The following is a 23,441-nucleotide window of genomic DNA, read 5'->3' on the forward strand; positions in this document are numbered from 1 at the left end:
GTGTAACAGGGTGAAGTTGGAGGGAAACATTTTGGTCACAGCACAGTTAGGACTTTATAACTTGAGGCATTTCCTGGGTGCAACGATTCGCTTTATCTGCGTCGCCTGGCGGTGGGCTCGCTGCCCTCACACTGAACCGCCACCGAGAGGCGTTGTCAAGGCAACAACCAATCCGAGCATCATCCCGGTGACAGCCGTAAAAAGGAAGAAGCTGTCAGATGGATAGAAAAGGATAATTCTTCCATTCTTTGTGTTCTTTCCTCCCCTTCTCCTCGTATAGACAGGCCTCTTACCTCTCTCTGTCAATCTCCCTCTCTCCCTTTCGCTCGCTCTTTCTCCCCACACCCCTCTCTCCATCCTTCTGCCAAAATCTACTCAGCAAAAAACTTTGACTCCCTCTTCCTCCTCTAACCGTCTGTCTCTCTCCTCATGTTTGACATGCAACAACAAGCAAACGTTTACCTTCTCTTCACCTCCACCCTCAGTCTCATGTTTATCTCTCTTTCTTTCACTTTTCTGCCCGTCTCCTCATCTTCTGCCTCGAGGGCGAAACAACCCCAGCCTTCATTTGGATGCAAGCGACATCTTGAGGACCGAACAGGGACGAGAGACGGACGTGCTGTTTGAGCGGTGATCACAGCTCACGTCAAACTAAGAATATGAAATATGTTCAAATCCAAATCATAGCAATTGCTATTTAAAATGATAAAAGGTTTGACAAGTCCAGTAGACTTACAAGCAACGATACAAACCACTGCTGTAGAGTCAATCTGACATTTAAAGAGCCATATACATCCCTAATCAACCTGAATATGGAGTTGCTGGACATCTGTGCCAGAAGTAGAAAGCAGAGGAAGAACAGAGGTGTGTGTGTGTATGTCTGTGTGTGTTGGGGGGATTATATGACCAAACACAACACAAACAAAAAAAGAAATTCCTCTGAAAGAATGTCACTGGTGAAAAGTCACTCAGAGGCTCAGCTGAGAGAGAGAAACACACACACACACAGTTCAAACTTCCTGTTGACCCCAAAATACACTGGGGCGCTGCTATGCTAGGCTAGCTGCCTCCCTGTGTGCATGTGCGCGAGAGAGAGAGAGAGAGAGAGAGAGAGAGAGAGAGAGAGAGAGAGAGAGAGAGAGAGAGAGAGAGAGAGAGAGAGAGAGATTGTGGGCTCAGCCTCCCACACACAAGTATAAACAAAAGCTTTCCCATATCCACAAGCAAGACCCAGAAACATGCGCGCGCGCACGCACGCGCACGCACGCACACACACACACACACACACACACACACACACACACACACACACACACACACACACACACACACACACACACACACACACACACACACAAACAGAAGCAAGTGTGTACACACTCACACACTTGGCACACATACTCTGCCTGGAACAACAACAACAACATCCCTCCAAATGCACCACAATGCACTGAGCTGTAAGGATCCCAAACACCTGTGCAGTTTAGGAGCTGAGAGGCAGTGCGTGTGTGTGCGTGTGCGTGTGCGTGTGTGTGTGTGTGTGTGTGAAAACGAGACAGGTGAGGAGGAAGAGGCAGTAAAGTTTGAAGGTAAATTAAAAGATGGCACCAAGTGAAATTCAAACAAAGGAAACTTAATCATGAGGGAGAAGATGAGGAGAGGAGAGGAGGAGAGAGGAGGCGAGGAGGCGAGGAGAGGAGCTGACACTTATAAATAAGGAAAGATTTGGTGAGAACAGAGGAAACAGAATCAAGCAGGAGGGGTCAGGATACAGGAAATGAGAGAACAGAGGAGAAGAGACGGGTTCGTCACAAAGTACACAAAAGGTGAGCAGAGAAGAAGAAAGTAGAAAGATAATAAAAGAGGATAGATGAAGAGGGAAGTCAAGTACTCACCTTGCCGCCTCCAGCAGCTCATCCTTCTTGTATTCACCTGCATGGATACAGAACATCATCATGTCAGAAAATTGACCACGAATGCATGCACGCACACACACATTCACACACACAGAGAGAGTATAGACACAAACACATACACATGCAAAGACACACACATTGTTTTGGGAAGAGACCATTGCTCTTTCTCTTCTACTCCTCCCCCCCCCCCCTCACACACACACTCTCTCTCTCTCTCTCTCTCTCGCTCAGCGCGCACCCCTCTGGCTCCGGTTGCCGTGACGATGGGTTGCCGGCAGCGACCACAGCACGTTCATTGTTTAGGGCGACGAGCGGGAGGGAGCGTCGCACGCGCACACAACACACACAGCCTCTACCCGTCCATCCGGCCGTCCACCCGTCCATCCCTCTCTCCTCCGCCACGTCCGCCTCCCGTCTCCCGGCTGCCGCTCATGTTGCTACCCGTCTTCTTTTGCTCCCCATCATCACCTCGCTTCCTTTCTCTCCGCCTCTCTCTCCTTTTTTCTCCCCCGCCGTTTTTTCCTCGGTGGGCTCAGGAGGTGCAGCTATCATAAAAAAACTGAAATAAACAAACCCCTCCCCCTACCTCGCTCGATCTCGCCCTCTCTCGCTCTCTCTCTTTCCCTCCCTTGCTCGCAAAAGCCCCCCCCCCCCTCCCAATAACTACAGTCAGAAAACACACACCCCTTCCCCATATGTGCATTTTTCCCCTCACAGGGAGACAGACAAAGGTGGGGTGGGGTGGCGGCGGAAAGAAAGAGTGAAAAGAAGAGATGAGGGGGGAGGGGGAGAGAAAGGGGGAGAGAAAGGGTGAGGAGGAGGAGGAGGAGGAGGTGAGCGCGGGGCTGGTGGGTGAGGAATGCAGAAGAAAGGTTACGGCCGATGGGGGGGGGCAAAGGAAGGGAGGAACAAAGGATCAGCAGATGAAAGAGAGGATGGATGATTAGGGATCTGGAAACTGGCACGCATGGATTTGACACGCTGTAATTGGTGTACGGGAGGACGAGGGCAAAGCTGTCAGTGTGTGTGTTTGGTGTGGGGGTGGGGGGGGACAGAGGGAGACGGGGAAGGAAAGAGAGAGACAAAGAGAAGGAGGAATGGGACAATATTTATGCAAAGACAGAGACAGAAAGAGACAGAGAGAGACAGAGAGAGAGAGATCAGGAAATTAAATTATATAAAGAGACAATATTTTTTCCCCTGACACACCTGACACACACTGAGTCACCATCTGCACACCTATGTTATCATTAATAATTTCTATTCGACATTAGTAGCATAAATTTGAGTTCTTATTTTTGTAATTGTTTGATCTCACAGGTCAAAAAAGTATTTCTGTGACGGCCAAAGATCATATTCATCATCCCTGTCCATCAGTACTTTAAGGCAAAGCAGTAAGTGTTTCCTTCAACCACCTAGAATGATGCAGAATTCCAGAACAAAAATCCACTTCAGCGTCCCGGCGACAAAGTACTGCGGAAAAGGGAAAACTCAAAGGGCAAATTTGCTCTGGCAGACTCGATTTGTAAATGCGAACTTAATGCTTCCGCACACGTCATTTCAAAGTAAAAGCCCTCTGACAAAGAGAAGTGCACACAACTTAGAATAAGGTTGGTAGTGACTGAGGTTAGCAGTTAGCAGCTACTAAAGTGGCCATGTTTGGGTAATAACAACAGACACGGGATGGAACAACCTGCTGGAAGTGAAGAGGAGGAGCTTGGCACGGTCCCAACAACCAAACAGACAGAGACAGACAGCCAGATAACCTGAGACTGATGAGCCTGACTGCTGATTCAGTCAGACAACAAACCTCTGAACATGTAACATATGTACGCAAAAACAATTGAGTGACCGGAAACATGTACATCCCACACACACATACATGTATACAGTCATGCGGATGTGTGCAAATTGCCGTTATATTAAACTCTGGACATGTGTGTGTGTATGTGCGTGTGCGTGTGCGTGTGTTTACTGCCTACAGTCCTGCTGACTCAAAATAGAAAACACAAGGACAGGTTAAAGCTCAGGACGGGCTGGCTGCCTGCCTGCTGAATGATGATATGGGTAAGAGAGAGAGAGAGAGCGAGAGCGCGCAAAGGAGGAGGAGATGGAGAGAAAGAGACAGACAGAGACAGGAGAGAGAGAGGAGAGCACTACATCTCACTCCCTTGGCAGTGTAGTAGACAGTGGTGATCACTGTTTGAATTCCAATTGCTTTAAGCTTAGAAGTGTGTGTGTGTGTGTGTGTGTGTGTGTGTGTGTGTGTGTGTGTGTGTGTGTGTGTGCGTGTGTGTGCGCGATTCCTGAGTTGTGCACAGGTGAGTACAAGTCAATGTCACACAAACAGGTTCTCATATATAGATATAAACAGTTTATACTGTATCTATACTTGGCCATGCAGCAAGGACCAGTGATGTGTGTGTGCTCATGTGAGCATGTCAAAGAGGATGTGTCAGAGCACGTGTGCCGAGTGGTGGTACAAGTACAGATGATGTTGACTGGATGAGTCGCCTTGTTGGCCAGCTGTCCATTTATTAGTGTGTGTGTTTAAATATCATTTAACATGGAAGCTGTGTATCCACTATGAGCCTCCCACTTTTAACTACAGCAAGGTCACACCTGCTGAGGTCACGAGCCACTCTGTGCGTGCCGCGGCCGGCCAAAGGAGACAAAGGAGAGAAAACACAATTAACAAGTGATTAATGGAAGTTATAAAAGAACGCGTCTCCATTTTCACACCTTGCGCTCACACACTCACACACTCGCACACTCGCCTTACACATTTTCTTACCCTGCATCTTTTTTATTATTTGGTCTCGGTCGGTTTCGCATTTCATTGCGAAAGGAAACACGCGTCTTATCCCTGGTGTTATTTGACAGGTCGAGGGACACGAGCGCACCTGTCATCCGTCGCTCCTTTTCTTGGCATCGCAGCCAGTTGGAGATGAAGCAGCGACTGTGCGGGCGTCTGTGCGATGACCTTTCCCGTACGGCCACTGCTGACTTTAAATGCAACTTTTTTTATAGCTTTTTAAACTTAAAAATTGTTGGGTGGCTTTCTGAAATCATTTCTTGCACGTTTGCTTGTTTCGATTGTTCCTTGGTCTAAATTTGTCACAGAGCAAAGTTGGAGTTGAAAGTGCCTTCAGTGCTTTACTTACACGCCCGTTCACTATACACTGTGATTAATGAAGTCCCACAGGTCACCATAATTTTTGTTTCATTATAATGCAGTCAGTATGTGGGGTGTGTGTGTGTGTGTGTGCGTGCGTGTGTATAGGTCCATCTGTCTGTAACCTTGGGGTGGTTGAAACAAAATTCCTTTTATTTAAATTGTCTTTTTATTGATGTCTGGGACATTTTGGAGGCAATTGCTTTTTCTTTGTGTGTAGCCCGAGGCAAGCTGGGGTGTGTGTGTGTGTGTGTACGTGCGTGTTCATTGTGAAATTATTTTGCACAAAATTTTTCTGGTTGAATGATATTTTCCATTGGAGCCGTGTGCAATGTTTTGCCGTGGCCTTTTGAAATATGTTTGCCGAACTGCAGACGTGCATAATTTACTTTTGGATTAACAGGCAGCAGGGACGCTTTGCAACAGTACCTTCAATGTGCCGCCATTAGCCTGACTCTCATATGCATTCAGAAGAGAAAGACCTCACGGGAACGTATGTGTATTTCAATGCAGAGGTTCCAAAAAAGACACAAACAGCCCCTTCTGCCTCTATATGAGTAACGCTGCCCTGCATCTCATTACATCTCTGCTCCTTCTGTTTTGTTGGGGTCCAGCTTGCGTCTAACTAACAACACCAGATGTGCATTTCTGTTCATCCTTATACATGATTTAGAAGTATTACCCTGAACAATGGCTGGGCTCATGTCATGCACAGGGGCATGTTCTCTGTGAGGTTTGTTTTTAGTGCGACGCTTTGAGATTTTAAACCTGGCAAATGTCCTCTCCTGCAAGAGCGCCGCTGCCCCTCAGGCCGCTAGAAGAAAGGTTTCTTAGATAACACAGCAAAAACAAATGCAAATTCAAGATGGTATCGGGAAAGTATTTAACATGCCTGACGCAAGACACAACACGGCGGCGTGGCGTCTCTGCTCACCAAACACAACCGAAGAAGCTTCTCGTTTCCACTCAGGAGCCAAAACAAGACCGACAACAAAAACAAAGCTGGCAGTGGACAAATTGATAAGGATGAGATCGGGTCATGATGTAGCCTGACCCGAGCGAGGAGCGCAAGAAAGCACAACGCTACATCCATCCAGAGACGAAGCAGAGCGTAATGAGGTCGCTCCTCCGTGCCTGATCCTAGGCAGGCCGCCAAAACAAACAAGGCCAGTCCAGTCTGCTGAAACAAGTGACTCCTGACAGAAAATGAAAACAAATTGGATTCCTCTGCGTTTCAAATCTACTGCATCCAAGCAAACCGCAGCATCCAGACACCGAGTACTGTAGCCTGCCTGCACACGCACACGCACGCACACGCACACGCACACACACACACACACACACACACACACACACACACACACACACACACACAACTGGGCTATTTCCATGCTTACTCTTAATCCAAAGAGAATGATTAACTTGTTTTCATTTGTAAGCGATTTGCCACAGTGACACAATTCCCATCTACTTCGAAGGTTTCTGAGTCTCCATAGAAACTTGCAGAGTCATCATCTGCAGTAGCTTCACGTACAAACTGACGTGATGAACTGGCTTTGGGTAAAAGGCGTCACACGGGTCGTTTGCTCAGCGTTTTCCTGAGCATTTTGGGGAGAAATGAATCAATCAAGTATCAATTCATTTTGTACAGTACTATATTTGTAATAAGAAATAATGTCCATTTGCGTGATGCTATGTAATGCCTGGGAAGAAAGTAATCCAGGTCAACCTTTGATTAAATTTACTACATCAATTGTGGGGACTTGGTTCTATTTCCTCTCCGGATGATGAATGCGTGCAAGCTGTTTCCATGCAAATCTCACAGTGTCCTTGCTTCTTTGTTCTGTGTGTGTGTGTGTGTGTGTGTGTGTGTGTGTGTGTGTGTGTGTGTGTGTGTGTGTGTGTGTGTGTGTGTGTGTGTGTGTGTGTGTGTGTGTGTTATTCAAACCCTTCCCTGTTTAACATCCATTTCTAAACCCAACGAAGACTAGTGACTTTGCTTTACTTTGAGTTCTTTAACCAAATCCTGTCCCTCTACTCTTAGACCGTGCACCCCCACACACAAACACATATTTTGCAGAGGTGGGCGACCATGTTGAAAACCAGGCAATTTCAGCTGCGGGAGAGCAGCACACATGGGGTGGAGGAACCTTGGAGGTGCATCATGCACACCTACGCACATGCATGAAAAAAAACAAGCACTTAGTTTTGCCTCCGTTCCTCTCTTATTGCTCAACCCCTTTGTTTTTTTTTGAAGCTGAGGAGAAATCGAGTTCAGGCTCATTCATCACTAGGGACCAATCGAAAAGCAGTCGCCATGGTAATCAATGGGCATGTCACTGATAAGGGAAGGCTACGCAGTCGGCCTTGGAAACAACACACACACACAGAGAGAAAAACACACGCGCGCACTCACACACACGTCAACACACACCTCTGTTATGTGCTCACAGGTGTAAGATTGCCTTTGCAGCACTCCAGCCGCTCTTTGTCATCATGATTAGGTTGTTAACATGCGCGCTGATCTGGACTCCCCTCTTCCGGTTTCTTCCTCGTCTGTATGATGTCGCATCAATTTAACTCCCCGCCTGAGTCGTCCGCGTCTCACCCCAGCAAGGAAGCATCATCATCATTTCGTCCTTATTTATCGTCATTACTTTCACTACCTGTATTTGTTTGCGCCTCCTTTCCTTCAGTGCTTCTCCCCCTCTTTCCTCCTTTATTCTCACCATCCTCGCCTCTTTTTTCCTCCCCTCATTTTTTCCTTTCCTTCACATCTTCTTGACCCCCTCCCTTCTTCCACTAAACGTCTCATCATTCTCCAGCCTCGCTTGTCAGAGTGCTCGGGCTAATTTTCTGGTATGTTAAAGCTGCCCGCTCACCAAGGACCTCTCTTCAAAAGAAGCAATTTCTTTTTCTCTTTATTTACAATAGCGAGGAAGCACTCGCTCACAGCACTGAGAGTTGCACATCTCAGCAGAAGGGGAAACACACAAACCAGAAGAATTTCAATAGAAGCCATCCTTCACACTGTTTTTAATAATCTCAGAGAAATAGCAGAATCGTGGACATGGGTTTCTCTGCACTGTAGCTGTGAGAGCAGCACAGGGTGGACACAGGCTTTAATTGATTCCAAGGAATGAAAATTTACTATCTGAGGCAGCAGAAATTGATTAGTACCAGCTCCAGTTACGACAGGAGGACAGGGATACCGTACTAAACGCACATTCAACGCCATCCTAATCTCGGCGGGTCCATTTTTTTCCCTCCGTGTCCGATCGGCAAATCCTTCCAATCTCCATTTCCTCATCAGTGTCGGTCTATTAGCGCGGTTTGTAAGTTATTCCCCAGGATGACAAACTAACAATGTCAAAAAACAGAGGAGGATGCGGAGGGCAAAAAAACTTCAAACTTCAAAAGTTTTTACACTCATCTATCTTCCTTGAGCTTCTTTTCATGGCAGACTGGGGACGGCACAGGAGACACAAGTTACGGCCGAGTGTGGAGTTGACAATTTACACCGTGTGAGGAGAATCAAACTGAGCTCAAGTGGCTTTGCCTTTACTCCTAAGTCCTTCAACTCTATCCCTTAAACAATTATTAAGATGAGACAATTGACTGATTCATCTAATCTGATTTGCATAGCAAAACTTTTAGGACCCACCAAGTAAATATAACAGAAACAGAGCAGCATGTTTGACGTTTGACATTTATCGATTAACTTAAAATAGCTACTTACAAACAATGCCTCTACTCTCAGCTGCTTGCATAATTATAGATTTCTGCCCACATTCAATGCCAACAAAAACAGAGCCTCGAGCCACAAGCGGAGTCAACCACTTTGGCAACATCTCGACCCGAGGACTATTTTACAGTGAATCCCTATAGATCACACTGAATAAAACCCCTTTACATTTAAGAGTGAACCGACAGCTTTATATTTAGACCAAACGGCAAATCTGCAACCTTTAATCTTACTGTCTGCTAAAAGGTCAAAGAGCTAGATCTGTGTGTATGAGTGGATGTGGCTGAGAGTTAGTAGGAATGAGAGAGAGACTAGAGGAGTTTGTGTGTGTGTGTGTGTGTTGACTGAGGTCCAGCCGGAGAGGGGAATTGATCTCTCTGGGGCTCAGGAGCAGCCAGTCTGTGAATACCAATCAGAGGTAATTAATAGCAGCTAATGGACTCTTTCTCACTCTCTCTGTTTTCATCTCTCGCCTGTCTCTATTTTTCACTTTCAGTGTTTATCTCTCCACTCTATTTTATTATGCAGATATACAGGATACAAAAACAAAAGACTACTTGCGTCCCGTTCATTCTAAATTAGTGAGGTAGACCTCCAGGGAATAATGCTTAAGTATGTCACCTCAAAGTTGGTGAACTGAAGAACCCAACTTTACAAGCTGTTGACATCTTTCATGTTCTGTATCACACCATCAAGTCAACATATCATATCTCTTTCTTAATATTTTGTGCGTATTGATTTTTCATGAGCGTGACGATTCAATACTGTTCCGTCTTAAAACATGATTTGCAACCAAATCGATGTTTTTTTTCTTCTCCCTAACTCGGCCCGTAAACTAGGCTAAAAGAACTGCATGGTCCAAATAATTCCAAACCGCGTTGACTTCGGCTGTTCACGTATTAAAGCGGAGGGGGAAATGTTGGACGATGCTGTCAGGCTACAGAGGATCATCCGGGCTTATCCAATAAACGCTGTCGTTTGCTGATGCTGTTTCCATTGTTTCATTTAATGAAGTTGGGAGAACTTTTAACAGTACTTGCAATCTTTAGCCCTTATGCAACTCCTTACCTACTTACTTACGGAAGATGTGTCAGGTTGTCCGAGCTGTCATTTGGTCAAAGTTCCCCTCCGCGGCGCTCGTGACTCATGGTAACAAGCTGCCATCTGTCCTGTAAGGCTGAAATAACCCCAGCCAGGTATTCTTCCTCACATCTATATTTTTCCCACTCTAACAATCTAACAGTTTAACAGGAAACTTCATCAACTCAAACTCCAGGCAATAGGATGTCACTGTGCCACCCACAGATCGTCAACTCGGGGACAAGCTGTGACAAAAACAACCGAGGGACGAATTAGCACCGAAGATAGAGACGAAAAAAAAGCTCAAAAATACAGAAGCAAGACTAAATCTCAGAAACGATCACATTAACTGCCTCTACCGGTGGAGATGATTTGCATTTTACAACCGTAGCTATAGAGATTCTTAACCTGCTGGACGGACGCTCGGACATTTTGAACTTTTCAATCAGTTCCCACATCACAGTAAATGCCTGCAGGTGCCATTTTAACGCTGCAGCCTTGTGCGCCGCAGAATTATTCAGTGTAAGCAGAGGTCTATGCTTCACTGACGGCCCTTCTAGCTTCCCTATAGGCTGATGGAAACACTGAGCACTGCGCAATATGCTATAAATGACAAATGTCAAGAGGAGAGATGAAGGGAGTGACTGAGTGTAGCAGGGCGAGGAGAGTCGGAGATAACAGAAGGGGAGGGGGGGGGGGCAAGAGGACAAGGAGTATAGATGACACGTCAAAGAGCAGGGGATGATGTAAGGATGGAGGAGAGGGCGGTACACACACACACACACACACACACACACACACACACACACACACACACACACACACACACACACACACACACACACACACACACACACACACACACACACACACACACACACACACACACACACACACACACGCGCAAGCTCATTAAACAACAGTGTAACTGATGAGGGGGAGAAAGGAGAAAGCCTTGTCAAGGACAGAAAAACTTGATGAAAGTGTCCCGATCACTCGTTCCCAGTCGGGGGAAGATCAATCATGACTGACAAAAAAAGACAGATGTAAGGAAAACTCCTCCCGGTGATTCTTTAGTTTAATAACCGAGCTCTTCTGAGGCATTTGCCGTCATTACTGCCTGCGTCTCACTGCACCTGCAGCCAGTTAAAGGGACAGTTCAGGTGTTTGAGTTAGTGTTAAACCAGGGTTTAATATCCTGGACATATGAGAGATGTCCCGTGGGTCTGAAGTGAGATGTGCTGCGATTAAAATGTGAGAAAGACATGCAGATAGATGGATTTACTAGATTCACTGGAAATATCTGAACGGCTGCTTAAATGGCTGACAATGAGGGTTTGCTTGCTCTGATTGAAGGCCTATGGACTGATTATATGCTGAAGTACATTGACTTCGATTGCATTACCGACACCCATGTGAGTTTATATGCCGAGCTGATTACAGTGTGTATATGATGATTGACTTGTTGACTTATTGCTATTTGGCACACAATCTCAGTTTGAACGTGCCTGTTAATGTGCAGGCAGTGATGTCAGCTGATCAATATCACACAAGCGAACAGAATAAAGACAAATGCTTTCTGCATTTTGTGTCACAACAAGCTTTTTCCCATCCAAGTGTTTACTTCTTTTTTTGCTGTAAAAATCATTGATTACCTCGGCAGAAGCTTAATAGATTATTATTGATAGTTTAGCTTTTATTTTTCGTGTTTGCGACACTATCAACAAACTCTACTCACACTGGAAGCCGGTGGAAGGAAACACAAAGCATCCCAAGCAGACCAGTCACAGCTCTTGTAATATTTATGTTGCCCAAGTCCGCTTGAGTCGTTAAATCTTTGGAATGGTGCACAGAAGCTACAGTGTAGCCCTGTCCATAAATATGGAGCCACAGGGGACGCCTATGGTGTAGGTACAGTGACACTTTGATGCAGGATTATAAATCAGGTTTAAACACACCAGCTTTGCTCTAACATCTGGTAAACTTGGGCTTCTGTGGGCGGTTTGGCTTGAGCTCTGGGACTCTGTGAAAACTTTGTAATTGCCTAATCTCAAAGCACACGTGTGCCTGTCCTTCTTCGTAACCTGATAAGGAACAATACAACTACCATGATGAAGCTTTTTACCTGCAGAAACACAAAGGAGAAAGCTTTGGAGAATTCTCACTTCAGGCAAAACTGGTTGTTCATTTACTAAAATATTGAAACTGCAACACCAGACCAGGAACCACTTACTACATATGAGCTGTAGCAGATGAGATGAATCATCTTTAATTTCAAAGCAAACACGTCACTCGGCTGCAGACCAGAATGGATATCTCACACTTAATTGACTGTAAGTTTACGTAAATGTGAGTAAATGTTCTCCATGTAAATGTAAATGTTCTCTCCAGTGGTGTCCTCTCTATAGTTGGGACAGGTTAGATTAGCATTCTGCAGTAGTAGTAGGTTTGTGCGTCTGAGATGCATATCCATAGGGAGCGCTGGAGTAAGACCTGGGAATCAACACACTCCGTGCTGTAGTGATATATTTTCACCTGCTCTCAGATTTCTGCATCACTCTGCATTCATCCATCTTGAGCTGCCGTGTGGGGGGCTTGGGAAGGAGGCTGAGGAAGAAAATAGTCTCGTTTTTTTTTCTTTCTTTACCTCCCTCATCTTTTGCTAGCAGGGCACCGAGTCTATGAATTCAGAGAGCAGTTTGTTGGATGTGGCAGAGCACTACAGCTAATTTATGGGTCAATATAAACTTCCATCAACACACAGTGAAGCTGAAAGTTGTGCGGGAGCTGCACCAGCGATGAGGAATAGAGCAGAGCCTCTAAATCGCAGCTATAGGACATACACAGGCTGGAACCAATACACTATGCCTCCTTGAAACACTCTACAGAGACTGCACATATAAACACACACAGAGTGATACACACTCACGTTAGCCCTCTCATAAAGGAAGGAAGGTAACAAGTGAAGGCAGCTATACATTTTTTCCAAATCTAAGGGCGGCAGCACAACGTAGAGCTCTCCAGGGCAAAAACACATCTTTCACAGTTCCAGAAGCAGCAATTAACACTATGTTCTTTTCTAGAGCCTGTTCCAGCCCCTGCTCTACGATTGTTGCCTCCCCTCTGGCTGTTATTGGTCCAAATATCACATGGCAACATCAGTGAGGCGCCAGTTGCCAGGGCTAAACTTTTCTCTGGTTCATTCACTACCTCCTCTGATGTTGGGAGTAGAACGTCCAAACTGATGAGAGGACAAATCTACCATTGTGTAATACAAAACAAACTAATGGCACTTAGGAAGCTTCTTTCAGAGCTTCCTGGGGTAACAGGCAACTCGTAACCATTTTGTGTCCCATCTGGCCATAAAAAGAACTCGAGTTCACTTCACTCCACTTACGCTGCTCACCCAGTTCTAAGATGTGTTTACCTGCCTACAATCCCACGCTCTGTTATACTTCCATTAAGTCGGAGTAAAATGACAAAACAAGAAGTGCAAATGAGCTCAACGTTTGATGACGTGCTCAGATACGCCTATTCTCTAGTCAAATGTATTGTGCAACGTGGTGTAAGAGTGGAAAAGACTACAAGGCTGTGCTGCTGGAAACACCGTCTGTTTACATTGTTCTCATTATGCGACTCATGGTAGCAAGAACTGTAGGCAAACAACATAAAGCTCCAGTTAAGTGGGCTCCTCTTTGTATGGATCACTGCGTTTGACTTCGACTCAGTCAAGGCTGTTGTTGACAGCATTCCGTGCCTTGAGTCATCATATATAGACATATTGTCAAACCCCACTGCGACAGGTTTGGAAAACAATTATAAACAGAATTGCTACAGAATTGCAACAAGTAAGATTCTCTTGGCGCTGCTCATGAGCTGCATTTCAATGACAGCTGCACGGCACACAGGATATCATGGCTGGAGTGAGGAGGCTCCCCGGAACATATGCAGCAATGTTCTCTGAAAGTGAACATTTTTTTCAGTTGTAGCTGGCGAGGACAAAAACTCTTCACAAGGCGGCTGCCGTGACTCCCCACAAACCCCCATGATATCACACTGTGCAGCTTCTGGTTTTGGCATCTTTGGGTTTATCTGATTTACCAGTTGAGCTGAACAAGGGGAAGTGATGATGTAACCCAGTGTAAAGAGTGAAGCGCTACTGCGAAAACCGATTGAGGATGATGGACAGCATAAGAGAGAAGCTAACAGTGATAAGGAAAATGACACATCCCCTTGAAATTAAATTAAGTGAAGCACGGGATTCATTTGAGGGAATAATATTCGCATCACTCACTCACAGGCCTGTCATAATAACAGAAAGACAAGGGAACGAGGAGCTGTCACAGTCTCACACATCTGAAGGAAAAGTGAGACAATCGCAACTTCTCAGGCTCATAACTTGCCAATCAACACAAACTCTGCAACACGAAACCATACGTGGTTTCACACACTGGCGCCGTATCGAGCCGGCCTGCCTGCCTGCCTCCTTTTCCACCACAATCACTGCAAACCAAAGCTGAGCTGAAGCGAGCCGAGAGCCTAATTTTCCGGCCCTGCTTCGAGACAATGATAAAGGGTTTGACGTCAGACGCACCTCATTTATTGTAGACATTTGTGGAAATCTGTGTAAAACTCTTTTGTTTCCTTATTCTAAATGTTAACAACAATGGAGACCCTGAGGAGGATTGCAGAGGACCTCCAGGAGCTCATTTGCCATTTGGCTGAAAGACCAAATTCTAGGGGATTTGCAGGGCTCGGTGCGCAAATTTCACTTTAATTGCCGGCTCTGCTGTACCAGACCACAGAGCTCAAAGCATAGAGACACTTCTGACAAATGATAACATCCTTGGAAGTACAAAATAGTGACAGATACAGAATAATGATGGAATGGTAGAAGTGCCTGCAACCTAACTGAACTGCAACCTACATTTCAAGGCTGTTGAAGTTATTAAAGACGGAAGTGGACTAGAGCATTCCTAAATAAGAGTATGAGAGGCAAACTGAGCAACAAACAAAGGTCCAACAAGACATGAAGAAAGAGAGAAAAAAGACTATAAACAACAGTACAACTAAGAAAGACTTACAGAGAGACGCTGTAAGACAGAGACAGACACAGACAGACAGACAGACAGGCAAACAGACAGACAGACAGACAGACAGACAGATATGGGAGCAGCACTGACCTGTGAGCACGGCCTTGGCGGAGGGTTCAGACAGGTCCAGGGCGGACTTGCCGTCGGTGTTGCGGATGTTGGGGTCGGCTCCGTGCTGCAGTAACACTGTACAACAACAGGGCAGACACAGACAGTAGCTCAGCTCCTGGACGGACATGCAAACTCCCCGACACACACCTCCACCTAGTCCCAGTCCTCCGCCTCCTGCTGCTGCTGCCGCTGAACCTAATCCCAAACCTAATCTTCCCGGACCTCCTCTTTCTCCTTCCAGACTTTCCCTTTCTCCAACTTGCTCCACCGCTATCCCCCCTCTCGCTCCTCCGCCGCCTCTGTCCGCCGGCTCTCCCGGCAGGGGAGCGAGTCCCGCTCCGCATTTGTCCGCGCGTGCTCCCGCGGCTGCTTCCGCTCCTCCTCCTCCAGCTGCTCCTCTGCCGCTCGCGCTGCTCCTCTGGTTGCCCCTCGCAGCCCCCGCGCCGCGAGCCATGCTGCTGATGTAAACAGACATGCCACGGCACGAGCGGCGCAGCTACGCTACACTACGTGGACCTAGAGAGGCAGACGGGAGAGCGGCGACATGACACGACGCGCGGCCATGAACGGAGGAGGCGACGGCGCGCTCCGGAATGACGGGGATGGACAAGAGGTCTACGGCTTAACAGAGGTGGAGGTGGCCGGTGCGCGCTGAGAGACTCTCGGCTCTCCGACTGACTGAGCGATGCAGCGGAGAATGTGAGAGAGAAAGGAGAGGACGGGAGAGGAGATGGGAGGGGTGAGGAGACTGAGCGAGGATGAGAGAGGTAGAGGACGAGAAGCGAGAGAGAGAGAGAGCGAGAGAGAGGGAGAGGGGGGAGAGAGAGAGAGCGAAGAGGGGAGAAAAGGAAAAGGAGAAGTAGAGAGGGAGAGGTGCATGAGCGTCAAAACAAGAATGTGTGTGCGTGCGTGCGCGTGCGTTTGTTTGTAAGAGAGAGAGGAGGGAAATAAAAACAGGAAGACAGCGCGACAGAACGGCGATAAAAAGGAAAGGAGAGGAGATGTTATAGGCGGAGAGAGAAGGTAAACAGAGAGGAAGAGGACAGGGGAGAGGAGAGAGGGAACAAGGAGAGGGGGGTAGAGGAACAAATGACAGAAGAGGAAAGGAAACAAGGAAATGAGGAGCAAGAACAAAGACTGGAAAACGAGGAGAAAGGAGGAAGATGAAGGAAAAGAAGAGGGAGCAGAAATGACAAAGGAGAGAAGAGGGGATGTGAGAAAAAGTGAGGAGAGGAGGAGGTGAGCTGAATATCAAACTCTTCCTCCCCTAGTTTTTTGTAAATTTGCTCTTTTGAGGGCGCTAATGTCGACGCTCTGCCCTCCTCTTCCTCATGTCCCATGGTTATGATGGCAGAGCAGTTCCCAGAGCAACTGCCCTTAATGACGCTCACTCTTAACCTGCATTACTCTGTACACAGGACACTGAGATGGCGTGTGCGTGTGTGTGCGTGTGTGTGCGTGTGTGTGTGTGTGTGTGTACCCTGCGCACAACTGGTTGCGAGTAAGTGGCGCCCATCTTGCTTCTTACAGGTAAAATAACCAGTGAAATGCTGGAATCTTACAGTGAAATGTGCAATTTGCAAGGAATCAGTTTCTAATAACGACGCACAAAGAAACTGCAGAGCCTGTTACCTTTAGCTGTGTACAACGATGAAACTCTGGCAGCATCTCTTCTCAACTTGTTACTACGCGACAAAGAGCCACTTTCCTGCCATGTTTTCCTCACAGTAGCCCAGTTTGTGGTACGCTTTGCTCAGCACAACCAGCCATAGTTCCTTTACTTTCAATACTTCATACTGCAGGGCTCAGTCATGTCGCCCACTCAAGACTTGGCCACATGTGGATCGACAATTAGACCATGAACGCCATTGTTACATTGTTACGACTGCAGCATCCTCTGTGCGCGCTGTTCTTTAAAGTTCGGCGAGTCGTACATCCAAGACACGGAGAGACCAAAAACTAAAAACAAATCGACTAAGAAATTCAATTTTGCACACTGCAGCCTGGCTGTTTAATCAGCCTCCTGAATGAACCTACAGATGTGTAGGAGTGGTGTGTGTGTGTGTTGTGCTAAGCTTTGCTCTTTTGCATCAGTTTGTTTTTGCTTGGGTAGTGGTGCAATATTAGTTAAGGATCTCTCGCCTTCTTGTTTATCTAGTTTGCATAATGATTTGTACACGGTTACGTATATGTGTGTGTATCTAGTTAAAGATGCATTTTGTCTTTTAATGTTTTCTGGGTTGCTGTTGTTGATGTAAATTCTGCTGATATTCAAACCGCAGCACGATGTGATAATGAATCATTCCGAGTTCTTTCACTGCGTAATTATTGATAAAATGTATAAACAGAATTTAGAGCTGAATGAATTTCGTGCACAGAGGTTAAGTGCACGAGGGATTAACGCAGAATAACACCGCGTCATTCTGCAGCAGCTATTACACACATAAATGAATCCTGGAACTTTCCCCTTTGTTGCTCCGAGCATTCAACAGCGTTGCTGGCAGCAAGGTGACACCAAATAATCATGATTCAATCTCTCACGGCAGTCATTTGTTATTTGCGCTTATACTGACAAATACGTTTCCATTAAAATCACACAAAGCAGACACGCCTTGGAGCTAAGAGGGTTTTCTTACTGCTGCCCATCTTAACCAATTTAAAATCCTCTCAGTGATCAACAAACGTCCTCTCTGTTTTTCGGTTGGTTTCTAAACCGTTGTCCCTCTTTCTGAACTGAGTTAGTGTTGTTTTGTGTTCCGAACTAAAGACGGTGTTGGTGAGAGCTCATGGAAGAGAAATCAATGCCCTTCTGTCCCCTGTGTAGGCTGGAGACGGAGCAATAATACAGCGCCTCCAATTTACAGATATTTTGTGGCTTTATGGTTAATGAAAATAATAGCGCACAGTCTGTGGGAGGTTTATTATACGTTCCAAAATGAACTTGATTAAATTGAACTTCAGGTAACTTCAGGGAGGCATTTACAAAGGCGCACACACATACACACACACCTACACTGTCTTAAAACCCAAAAGCAAAATGTAATATTAACAAATCGGATTCTATTTCAACACCACAGCAAATGAGGATAAGAACTCTGCGTGGTGTCAGAGGAATCACTAACTTTAAATTCACCCAGATGGAAGATGGATGCCACATTTGTCTCATCATCATTTGTACTGTATAAACTGTGTATGTATCATATATGTGAAATAGTTGCACATGAGGCAGTTCCCGATTTGGCTCCTTTAGCAGCCACTTATAGCCATGATGCTATTGAAAGCTTATTACTGGACTCCAGGTTGCTGATGAGAGCCAGACTGATGCTTCATCTAAAACCAATGTACTGTAAATATCAATCTTAACCTGTGCTCTGTGTGTGTGCTCTGTGTGTGTGTGTGTGTGTGTGCGTGAGGTCAGAGCTTCAGATGAGAGCTGAAACACAAACGATTGTCCAGCTTGTCCTTAAGGGAAACTGTAATAATTTCCCCCTGAGACCCTGTTTTCCTACGATTGATCATCACGCTGATCGATTCCGACAAAAACCTGAGATTACAGTTGCGCTCGTGGGAACGCCGCAGAGGGATTCTGAAAACAACTCCATAAAACAGAACTCCAAAATGCCACAAACGCGTTTCTCCCCTTTAAACACACCGACGGTGCGTTTACAGACATCTTGCGTCGTTGACTTCGTTTGATTGGCAGCATGAACACCGATACACACCTGGCATCTCATCTGTCTCTCACCGACAATTGAGTGTGTGTATGCGTGTGTGTGTTCTTACCTATACAGACGTCTATCTTCCCCTTGATGGCCGCCTCGTGGAGTGGTGTGTAATTCCAGTTGTCTCTGGCGTTGGGGTCTGCCCCCTGACATAGCAACAAGGACACCACCTGACAACCACATCAAACATCCTAGGTGTTATTTTCCACACGTTAACACATTTTTTTACATTATAACCGCTGGTCTTCGTCTGTCAGTTGTAATCCATTTCTTTCCAGCCTGCTGGGGAATTTGCCAGCTTCACATTCAACATTTCAACTTTTGAATGGTAAGAAACTCAATTCCTTCTTCCAAGGATTTTCTTCGTGTGTTGTTGATTAGAGTCGGGACTCTGTGTCTACTCTTCCCACCGTGCCATTCATCATTGCAATCGTATTGGCAGTTGTAGTACTTTTCAGGCAAGGTTGTAAAGTGCTCTCCAACAAAGCTCTAAAAGCATATAAAAGCATTAGAGACTGTAAACATCCCACTGATTATCACTGAGGTTAATGGCCAGAAGGAGGAAAAGCATTAGCACAGCTGTCACAGCTAATCAAAGACATCATCAGGCTTTGTGCCAGAGCAGAATATCAAAGCAGCAGCTACACAGACGTAGACTGTGTTTGGCTGGTGTCAATCGTAATTTATGAGCAAGCCAGAGCAGATTTGCATTTTTTAGACTGTAATAGCTGTTAAAACGAAACAGGTTATCAAAGTGGTCACGTCAGCAGGGGACCAGTCAATGTGAGGTTGTCAGCACCAATTTGAAAAGTAGCAAAATTCCTGCTCACTTTGCAAAGCCATTCCCTTGTTCCTGCGTATGATTCCCCCTTGTTTTCTATCAAACACCTCTGCGTGCAGCAAAAACACGCCGACCACAGTTGAACTGCCGCTTTTGTCCGGTGTGTTTATGCAGCAGTGGTTTCTGGTCACGGTGCAGAACACGCTCATCAGCAACGCGGCAGGCCGGTACCTGCCCTGCTGTAGAGGACGCTGGGAATATCTGATCGCTCTCATATATCACTATCTATCTCAGCTACCTGAAAACTGAGATTCTATCTGAGTGGTCATATTGAGTGGCACTGGATGACATTTTAAGACGGAGACACGCAAAAGGATTAACTGCCCGATTTTGAGTGAGGTGACTGTATCCGGTAAAGGGAAGCAAGTTAGGTCTAGTGTTAACATGCTCAACAGCTGCAACTTCACCCATCAATCAATGTTATATATCTACAGAAAGAAACTAAGTATAGTAGTGACTGTAGAAAATGCTCGAATTCGGTGAGTACATCCTACCTCAGAGTGGCCAAATGAGCAGGCATTGTGAAGAGGAATCAGGCCCCCGTCGTCACGAGCGTGCACGTTAGCGCCTGTCTGAAGTAAATGGTCCACCACATCTCTTCGCCCAAATCCTGAGGTAAGGACAGAGAAAGTTGAATGAGGAAAGAAGGGGGAAGTGAAAGTTGGGAGGGGGGGTGGTAAGCGGGGGAAGGAATGAAGGAGCAGGAGGGAGAGCCTTGTTACAAACCATCATGCTGTCGTGTCGGCGGCGATATATTTTAGTGCAGCCATAAATCAAATCAGCAACTTTGACCCCAAAGTGTAGGCAAAGGTGCCCCAGACCTGGAGAGCGTCAGAATCAATACACTGCACAAAACCTACTGACGTTTACTAAACCGCCTGCACTTAACTGTAATTTTACACTGAAGGAAACCACAAATGAAAGAGGAAAGTTTTGATTTATGACTTTATGACCACATTTTAGCCAAAGCCGCAGCACATTTAGATGGCGTTGATGCAATGGCCACTAGAGGTCTTCAAAGCCACTGGAAGTCCACCTCTTCAACTGTATTCATTCTTGTTGTTTTGGGATCAAGCTTGCAAAGTAATCAAACATTTTCAAAGCTATGCCTTGCTGAGGCCATATAACATTCATTTATTTGACTTTCAATCCCTATCATATTCTTTATATATGGGTTTCATCTTTATGTGGTTTTATTAAAAACAGCAACTTTTTTTATCCTACTATTCCAGTTCCTTACAGAAAAAAATGCTAATCTGTGAGTGAGCCAAGGGCTTCAAATTGCATTCTATTAGGCAAACTATTGATTATGTCATCATTAACAAGACTATGAATTCACTCCATTGTATGCCGTGTTTGAAAGTTTAAGTAATTGGTTTTCTATTCTCTCTATTCTATTTCTTATTCTCACTTTGTGCCAATCAGGACTTAATCCTCATTTGACTGGATTATTTGACTTTTGACTGTTTGACTGTTTTGACAGTCATTTGACTGTTTCTTGTGTGTTTCACTGTGTTCATTAATTTTGTCAAATTGTTTTCTTAAGTACTTGTTTGAGAAGGTTCTTGCTACACACTGATCATAAGAGAATCACACACACACACACACACACACACACACACACAGAGGCATCAGCTTTAGCTGTTTTTTTCTTTTTTGAAGCCTAAAGAAAACTTATTAAACTGTAGACCATTTCCTTTGTTTGATTCATGAATAAGCATAGTGAATATTGACATTAAGCCTGTGAAATTTCCTCGTTAACTCTTGGGGGAGTAAAATGAAAATGCAGAGCTTTAATCTGAGCCATTGTTAAAATGATTGAGTGTATTCCAGTTTTGGGCCTGTGGCAAAAACCAAATACACTCTGTTCCAATAAATGTCACTTAACAGCAACTATGATGCTCAGGCTAAGCTTCTCTTCTGCTGCTGCTGTACTGATTTGGTTGAAGTCAAAGGCAGAGTTTGCTCTGTCACATTCAATTTGAGGTCTAAGCTCGAACTGGCTGACATACATAGCATGAACTTGACATCTTATATTTACCTTCACACATCCCTTGTAAACCTGACTGTCTTATAATGTGTATATTGAATATCTGCAGTTGTGTTGTTAGTTGTTAACTCACAACTAAGATTGTATTGATTAACAATTTCATTATGTGCACTGTTCAGTTCTACAAAATAACTTGAAAACATCATCATCAACATTTGTCATGTTGTTATTGATGTCATTTCCTTGTATTCTATGTGATTAGGATGACAAACTATGAATGAAATTATGAGCTGGGATTATACTTTTTGACACACGAGTATAAGAGCCAGCAATTACATACTATTATATCCAAATGTAAAGTTTATTTAGCAGGAATCGTGAAACACAGAGATATAGAGGCGGTGCAGGACCTGAAGATGCTGCTGATACAACAAGTTATTTCTAGATTGACCAATTTATATACTTCAGTTGTGAAAAGGCTGTTGTGTTATGTTGCTACAGCTCTTAGCTTGGCCATGATCGGCCGATGGGTCAGTTTGTGTCAACAGTTCTCCACCATCATCGGCACAGACAGAAGACAGAAGAGATACGATAGATTCAAAGCTGATTTTAGCGAAATTTACCTGCAGCAAAATGCAGAGGGGTCGATTTGCGTCCTGCCATGTCTTTGGCGTTTACGTTCACTGTATCTACGAGTTTCTTCACTCGCGAAACGTCCCCGTTCCTACAGGCTTCAAATAGCTCCCTGAAAGCCCCGTTAGCACCACCACCACCACCACCGCCATTGCTGCTGCTGCTGCCGCTGCCGCCGCTGCTGCTGCTGCCCGAGTTTGCGGGCCCCGAGTCGGGCGTGGAGCCCGCGCTGGACCCGCTGCCCTCGGTGGTGGTCGAGTAGCTCGCGCTGCTGCTCATGGTGGTGGTGCTGCTGCTGCTGCTGAGGGCCGGAGCTGGAGTGCTGGGAGAGGCCGGAGACGCCTCCCCGTCCGGCGGAGTGTCCATCAGGGCGCAGGGTGAGGAGGCATCTTCGGTAGGTGCCGGGGGAGAGCCAGGTGGGGTGAGCGGGAGAGACGCGCTACGGGGCGGCGAGGGCAGTGAGGGGTTGGTCTGCGGCTGTTGAGAGGGGCGACGAGGCGTCGCCATTTTCATAACAGAGCAGTCCCCACTGGCAACAAAAACACCGATGACAACATCCTCCCGATGAGGCACACTTCCGCTTCAGCTCAGATTACGCAATCATGAGAGGACCGAGCCAGTGACCGAATTAGTGGGTACAAGAGCAATAAATTGGAGAATAAAAAAACAAATTTAAAGGAAAGTTTGTTGTATTATTTAGAAAATTTTGAAAATCGGATTTGAGTCGTCTGGATCAATATATTACTGTGTACAACATATAATTTTATTTGTCATCAGAATGCAGAATACATTCGGACCAAATTGATTGCAAATCAATATTTACAGTATAGTTTGGTCTGATTTCATTTGCACTGCATACATACAAAACACAATGCGGGAACAACGCTGCCATCTAGAGGATCACATTAATAGCGACAGGTGAGGCCTTTGTTGTGCCGTTGCAGAAAGTATTTGATCCGATTCTATTCTGCTTTAAAGTTATTATCACATCGAATTGAGAACTGCTGTGCTGTAATTCAAACAGGTCGCTTGTTATGGTTTGACCTCATGTCAGCCAGTTAAAACTAATATTGTTGCAATTACAATAACTAGCCAACAGATAGAAGCAGACATCCAGATATAAAGAAACTTTTTT

General features: G+C 45.6%; 1 protein-coding gene across 1 annotated transcript in view; it reads right to left on the bottom strand.

Moving 5' to 3' along the window:
• LOC143011378 (poly [ADP-ribose] polymerase tankyrase-1-like) overlaps positions 1 to 22,873 on the bottom strand; it is a 52,781-nt gene extending 29,908 nt beyond the window's left edge. The window contains exons 1-5 of the mRNA XM_076164232.1: positions 22,297 to 22,873; positions 20,178 to 20,293; positions 18,904 to 19,012; positions 15,100 to 15,195; positions 1,896 to 1,932 (exon numbers count right to left, since the gene is read on the bottom strand). Coding sequence (XP_076020347.1) covers positions 1,896 to 1,932; positions 15,100 to 15,195; positions 18,904 to 19,012; positions 20,178 to 20,293; positions 22,297 to 22,819 — 881 coding nt within the window. The 5' untranslated portion in view covers positions 22,820 to 22,873. The remainder of the gene's footprint in view (positions 1 to 1,895; positions 1,933 to 15,099; positions 15,196 to 18,903; positions 19,013 to 20,177; positions 20,294 to 22,296) is intronic.
• Positions 22,874 to 23,441: the final 568 nt, after the last annotated feature.

This window comes from Genypterus blacodes, unplaced genomic scaffold (genome assembly GCF_046128005.1).
Source record: "Genypterus blacodes isolate CSIRO-AG114 ecotype Tasmania unplaced genomic scaffold, CSIRO-AGI_Gbla_v1 ptg000133l_1, whole genome shotgun sequence".
Classification (NCBI taxonomy): Eukaryota; Metazoa; Chordata; class Actinopteri; order Ophidiiformes; family Ophidiidae; genus Genypterus; species Genypterus blacodes.